Source organism: Passer montanus, unplaced genomic scaffold (genome assembly GCF_014805655.1).
Source record: "Passer montanus isolate IOZ18808 unplaced genomic scaffold, ASM1480565v1 scaffold37, whole genome shotgun sequence".
NCBI classification, from domain to species: domain Eukaryota; kingdom Metazoa; phylum Chordata; class Aves; order Passeriformes; family Passeridae; genus Passer; species Passer montanus.
In genome coordinates this window covers 1,110,787-1,117,272 of record NW_024368485.1, presented here as the reverse complement: position 1 = coordinate 1,117,272, position 6,486 = coordinate 1,110,787, and the positions used below count along the sequence as shown (strand labels likewise).

General features: G+C 50.2%; 1 protein-coding gene across 1 annotated transcript; it reads left to right on the top strand.

Annotated features, from left to right (window-relative positions):
- The first annotated feature begins 1,176 nt into the window (after nucleotides 1–1,176).
- On the top strand, nucleotides 1,177–6,227 carry LOC120505901 (histone H3.3A). Its single transcript, XM_039716847.1, has 3 exons — nucleotides 1,177–1,369; nucleotides 3,016–3,169; nucleotides 5,575–6,227. Exons 1-3 carry the CDS (start codon nucleotides 1,242–1,244, stop codon nucleotides 5,701–5,703), a joined length of 411 nt encoding a protein of 136 aa, XP_039572781.1. The 5' UTR covers nucleotides 1,177–1,241; the 3' UTR covers nucleotides 5,704–6,227.
- Nucleotides 6,228–6,486: the final 259 nt, after the last annotated feature.

The window sequence follows — 6,486 nt, the reverse complement described above, 5'->3', positions numbered from 1 at the left end:
CGCCGCCGCCCCCCGAGCCTCCCCACAAACTTTTGGGGGGCTCGGGAGGCGGCGGCGCCTCGGGCTCCCCTCGGCCGCGCCGCCTTTCCCGGCGCAGCCGGAGCGGCTCGCTCCGCCGGCACCCCCGGCCCCGCTTCGCGCCGTCGTTGCCCCCCTGTGCTCCCCTCGCCCCCGCTCCAGACCCCCACCAGCGGCCTCCCCAGCCCCTCAGCTGCCTCCTCAGCCCGACAGCCCCCGGATCGGGGCCGGGAAGCGGCCGCAAAGCGGAGCCGCTCGCCAGCCCAGGGTAACTCTCCTGCCTTCCTTCCCCTGCTCCCCACAGTTGTTGCTCAGCTTCACCATCTTGTCTCTTTTCTCTGGTCACCGACCATATTTTTTTTCCTATTGCATAAAAAACAATAAAAAGGGAAAGAAATCCACCGAAGGAACGACCCAAACGCAACGCAATTTTTTGGTTTTCGAGCGCAAACTTTTCCGCTGCCTCCCCCTGCATCTGCACCCGCATGGTTTGGAGTTCCTGGCGATATTTTTGGCGTTATTTTTTGCAATTTATTTTTTCCTCCTTTGCAAAAGGACTAGGGCTGCGTTTCGTGATTGTTTCCATTTTGTTCTGGCTCTGGGAGCCGAGTTTGCCTGTGAGAGGCGCTTGGGAGCGAGGCAGCTCTCGGGGAAGCAGTTACACAGAAAGAGAAGGACGGCACCCAAAAAACAACCCCCCGAAAACAAAGTTTGTCGCTTTCTCGCACTTTATCCGGCCCCTCTCCTTTTCGCACGACAATCGCCGGGCCGCCTGCGGTCGCCGGCGGCTCGGGCAGCGCGGGCGGGCGGCGCCGGGCAGCCCGGGGAGGCCGGCGGGGGCTGCCGCTCCCCCGGCCCCCGCTCCGCAGTTTCGGAGGAGGTTTTTCCGGCGGGTGGGAGCGGCGGGTCGGTGCCAGCCCCCCGATGTTTGCCGGGCGGTATTTGCAAACACTTGGCAGGTGACGGGCGGCCGGCGGGGGGGAGGCGACAGCCGCCTCTCCGCGCCTGCTGCCGTGCGGCTCGCTCGGCTTCAGCCGCCGCCGCTTTGATATTGAATTCGTGGGCAAAAAAAAAGGCTGTATTTTAATATTCCGCGATCGGCAGGCGTTTAATTACTAATTTAATTTTTTCCTTTTTTGGTGTGAGCGGGGCGACCCCCTCCCCGCTGCCCCGCCTGCCCACGTTCCTCCTGGCAGGTGTAAGGCAGCGACGTCGGCAGGAGCATGGCCCGTACCAAGCAGACCGCCCGCAAGTCCACCGGTGGCAAGGCGCCCCGCAAGCAGCTCGCCACCAAAGCCGCCCGCAAGAGCGCGCCCTCCACTGGCGGGGTGAAGAAGCCGCACCGCTACAGGTAACGCAGCGCCGCGCACAGGCGGCCGCGGGGCGCGACCGGGCAACCTCCCCCCCACCAAAAAAAAAAATAAATCCCTCCTTCTTCCCCACCACCCCGCGGGAGCGATGGGGCTGGGGGCGCTTCTCCCCGCCTCCTCCGCGCTCTGCTCTCCGAGGCCGGCAGAATAACCAAAAAAAAAAAAAAAGACGAAAAAAAAAACCAAACAAAAAAAAAAACAACTAAGCGCGGGTCTCCGCAAAAATAACCAGAAATTCCCAGGGCGGCACCGACCCCCGGCGTTTGTCATCAGCTCCTTTCCGGGCGTTCCGGTGCTGCTGACTACAAAATCGGCACCCCTCCCCCCGCGGCGGACGCGGCTCGGCGGTTCTTTTAAATTTTCCTAATTCCGCACTCGCGGTTATCTGGAGGCCGCAGCAGGGCTGCGCCGCCAAGTTTATTGTTAGCGGCGCTCCGCGCCCCGCTCGCGGCTCTGGGCGGGCGCGGGGCCGCCGCCAGAGGGAGCCGCGCACCCGCGGATGCGCCGCCGCTCCCGGCCCGTCCCGGATCCCGGCCCTGGGATGGGCCCGGCGGGGCGCGGCACCCCCGTCCTGGCTTTCCCCAGGGAGGCGGCAGTCGTGCTTCAGCTTGGGGATGGTTTTGGGCCGGGTGTAGGTGTTCCTTGGGGAAAACGTGGATGGGGATGAAGTGGGTTTTGAATCTAAAAGTCCACGAGGGGATTTATTGATGTATCGAGGAGTGTGAAGAGGATGGAGCCAGGCAATGGGCAGAAGCTGATGCACAGGAAATTCCACCTGAACATGAGGAAGAGCTTTACTGTGAAGGTGACTGAGCATTGCAACAGATTGCCCAGAGTGGTTGTGGAGTCGTCTTCCTTGGAGATATCCAAAAGCCATCTGGACACAATCCTGAGAAACAATCTCTGGGATGACCCTGCTTGAGCAGGGAGGGTGGGCCAGGTGACCCACTATGGTCCCTTCTAAGCTGACCCACTCTGTGATTTTTGCTCTAGGTGTGAGGCAGAATTCATCAACTGGGAGAAAAGTAATAAAGCAGGAAAAGACAAAGCTTCCACGGAAATAAATGTGGTATTGGTTTCACAGATGGACATCATGTTTGCAAACATATGTTGCTATTCCGAATTTGTCATTCTGACCCCAAAACTAACATGGGGAAATACACTGGATACTTTTGACTGTCAATGTAACAGAGACTATACATTTTGTTGGTTCTGTGAATGTTGACAGTAGAGAAGAAGAACAGATTTTCCCTTAAAATCAGGGTTCCTGTCAGGCCCCTTGGGGATACCTTTGGTGCAGCTGAACTCAGGGCAGCTCTGTGGTTTGCCACATCTGCACTGAGCTGTTGGCCAGCTGTTCCCTTGGAGAAGTCAGGCCTTGGGAGTCTGCCTGAGGGATCCCTGCTGAAGCCAGTGGAAGCTGGCAGAGGCTGGTGGTGAGAAGACAGTGACCCTTTGCCATGTTGTAGGTATTGATGTTGTATTGTAAACTCTGGGACTCTCCTGGGGAAAACAGAAGCAGATGGTGCCTGGTTCAGTCTGGAGGGTGGCCCCATATTTTTAAGGCGACGCAGAATTTATTTCCAATACTAATTCTCTTTATTTTCACTGTGTTTCATTTCAACAGGCCGGGTACTGTGGCTCTGCGTGAAATCAGGCGCTATCAAAAGTCCACCGAACTTTTGATCCGCAAACTCCCCTTCCAGCGTCTGGTGCGTGAAATTGCTCAGGACTTCAAGACAGATCTGCGCTTCCAGAGCGCTGCCATCGGTGCTTTGCAGGTGAGCCCTGCCCGGCTCCGGCCGTGCCCCATCCCGGCCGGGATTCCCTGGAGCCCCCGGAGCTCCGCCCCGCGCCCCCATTGGCCAGGCTGTTTCCAGGGTTCCTTCGGGCGCCCTCTGATTGGTGGGAATGCCGCGGTGGGCGTGGCCCGCGCCGCTGGGGAGGGATGCGCATCTCAGCCTTGCCTTGCCCAGGGGGAGCTGGGAATGCCTGTGGGAACCATGGGATGAAGGTGCAGGGGCAGCTCAGCAGCTCCTGACGCAGCCCAAAAGTCTGGTTTTGTGCGTGGTGCTTTGGGTTTGGGGTTTTTTTAAGTAGCCCCTCGATTTGTTAGAATAGTGCTTAAGATGCTCAAGAAAAACACATTCCCTCCGCCTTTGAGCGCTGCAGTTGGAGAGGGAACATTGTGTAAAGGGAGTCCTCATGGGGAGGTCTTGGTGTCCTCAAATGCCCTCTAAAGAAAAACACCCAATAGGCCACATCTAAACACAGTTAGGGAAATAGCTGCTTTCCTAGGATGTAGTTGATGCTAAGCACATTTTTAAAATATATTAGTTATGTAATTTACTTAAATTATACAGAGAGAAAAATATTCATTGCTCTTTCTGGCCCAAATTTCTGAATCTGAGTTAGGACCCCCCACAAGACTGAGTTGTTATCATGGGGACATCTCCCTCTCATGATAAAAGACACTCCTGATTAAAGATAGCTGCTGAAATATTGTTCCAGAACGTATCTGTAGTTGTAGTCTGTCTGACATGCAGACAAAATGGTCTCTTTCTAGTTAATGACTTCCACTTGATACGGGGCCAAGACGTTTGCCATGAGAGCCCATAAACTTGGGCATATGCTTGGCTTCAAAAGGTGCCTGTGTGTGTTGGCAGAGCTGCTGCTTTTGCTTTTAGTTGTGTGGTAGTTCTTAAATCCTGAGGTTTATCTGTGTGTCTCTTTATCTAGATCTACCTATTAAAATTTAGTAGCTGATGCACTTTCAGAAATCTGGTTTGAATGTTCCTGGTTTTGCATTAAGGAGTTGGTATAGAACATGGTCACACAAAATGCCTAGTGGGTTCTGCTTGTATATTTGAAAAAACAAACAAATTCAAAAAGGTAATTTTGTTTTTTAAATTAACCTCTTTGGTACCATGTTTGTGCCAGCATGGATATTTGGTGAAGTGTCTTAACTTTTCACTGAGTGATTTGACAAAACTTTATTAGGGATTCTCATATCCCTAATTAAATGACTTAGTAATACCACAGTCCTCATCTGCTGTAGTAAATATTGGGTTTTTTTCATATTGGATAATCTTATGTTTTTAAACAGGATCTTTGAATCTAATAAGTTGATTCCTGGAGTTCCTGGCACTGAAGTGGTTCACACCAGTTGTTCTCGTGTGTGTATTGTAGAAAGGGTGACCTCACTTTCCTTTCTATGATTGAGCCCCACCATTCCCACTTCTCAGCCCAGGAGTGGCTGTGTCCAATGCTGGCACACTAAGATGCTTCCGAGGAGATTGATAGGTGCTAGAATTCCATGTGCTCCAAAAGTGTTTGAGCAATTACCATTGCTGTGCTGGACTTAGCAGCAGCTAACTTCACGTGAGTCAGGAAGATACTCGGGTCCAGTGGAGCATCTGTCTAGCTCAGAGTCCTGTCTGCAGCTGTTCAGCAGCAGGGAAAACCACTGTGGTCAGCTTTGTTCTTGTGCTGGCCCTGGTTCCCTCAGGTGTGAGCTGAGACCTGCCTGTGGTGGTGGGGCCAGTGCTGTGTCCCCAGTTAGGCAGGAAGAAAGTACAGGAACAGGACAAGTGTCTGATGGTAATTCCCTGCTTTTGATGGTTCAGGGAGCTCCTGAGCTAAAGGAGTTCTCTTATTTCTAATAGTTCTCAGTACATTTTTTTCCAGCTAATTTTTGATTTAAGCCACCTCTTCAGTGTCTGTGGATGGAGCTGTGTGTTGGGAAGGAATTAATGTTCTTCTTTTCCCTGGCACCTCCCAGTTTCACCAACACTCAGTGCCTCTTACTCTGGCAGAGGCAATAAACAAATCCCTCAAACAGTGTAACCCATCCTTTGAAAAGAGAATTTCCTAAACAAACTAACCTGCTAATAATGTAACCCCTTCCTGTCTCATGAGAGTCCCATGGGAGTATTAGTTCTGCAGTGCTCTGGAGGATGTCCTTACCAAACAGCAGCAGTACACTACTTTAGACATAAAATATTATGAGAAAGTGAAGGTTTTTGATTTCTGAAAATCTAAAACATTTGATATTTGTGAGTAATAAAGATCAAAATATCAACTTAATGCCACATTACACTGTACTTTCAATTCTGAACTGAGTCTGGTTTTTTTTTCCTGCTGCTCAGAGACTGAAAATGTTGTTACCTCTTTTCTTCCACACTAGGAGGCAAGTGAAGCCTACTTGGTTGGCCTGTTTGAAGACACCAACCTGTGTGCTATCCATGCCAAACGTGTCACAATCATGCCAAAAGACATCCAGCTAGCACGCCGCATACGTGGGGAGCGCGCCTAAAGCCTCACCACGATGGGTTTGTCATTCTCAAAGCAAAATCTTCTTCCTGTTATTGGTAGTAATGAACGTTAGATATTTTTTCCATGGGGTTAAAAGGTACCTTAAGTATATGGTTGCAAGTGGAAAAATAGGGGACAGAATTGGGTATTGGCAAGTTTTCTTTCCATTTTCATTTGTGTGTGGATTTTTAATATAAACAAGGGGACATAAAAATGAACAATGTGGTCAAAAAAAATAAAAAACATGAATTGTTGAAACTTGTTCACCAAAACAACTTTATAAAAAAAATATAAATAAACCTGTCAAATTTTTCTGGACAATGCCAGCATTTGGATTTTTTTAAACAAGTAAATTTCTTATCAATGGCAACTAAATGGTGTTTGTAGCATTTTTATCATACAGTAGATTCCATCCATTCACTATACTTTTCTAACTGAGTTGTCCTACATGCAAGTACATGTTTTTAATGTTGTCTGTCTTCTGTGCTGTTCCTGTAAGTTTGCTATTAAAATACATTAAATGATGCCTGGTTTTAGTCTTGATTTTTAAATATTACACATGGGTTATATTGATTCAAAAGTGATCAGCCTTTCCTCCCCTTTTGCTCTTCAATGCATGGCCTAATTCCTTGGGGCAGACCTAGGAAATACTGGGGGTACTGCCTCGGCTGAGGTAGTGTATATATGAGGTTCTTTTGAGAATGGAAAATTGGTCTGCCCAACATAAAAGCGAGTTTAGTGAGTACAGTACCAGGCAGAATCTGGAGCTGAACTGAGCTTTCTA

Coding starts and splice junctions, on each gene's coding strand:
- LOC120505901 (XM_039716847.1), top strand. CDS start 1,242: ATGGCCCGTACCAAGCAGACCGCCCGCAAGTCCACCGGTGGCAAGGCG. Junction 1,370..3,015: donor AAGAAGCCGCACCGCTACAG/GTAACGCAGCGC, acceptor TCATTTCAACAG/GCCGGGTACTGTGGCTCTGC. Junction 3,170..5,574: donor CTGCCATCGGTGCTTTGCAG/GTGAGCCCTGCC, acceptor CTTCCACACTAG/GAGGCAAGTGAAGCCTACTT.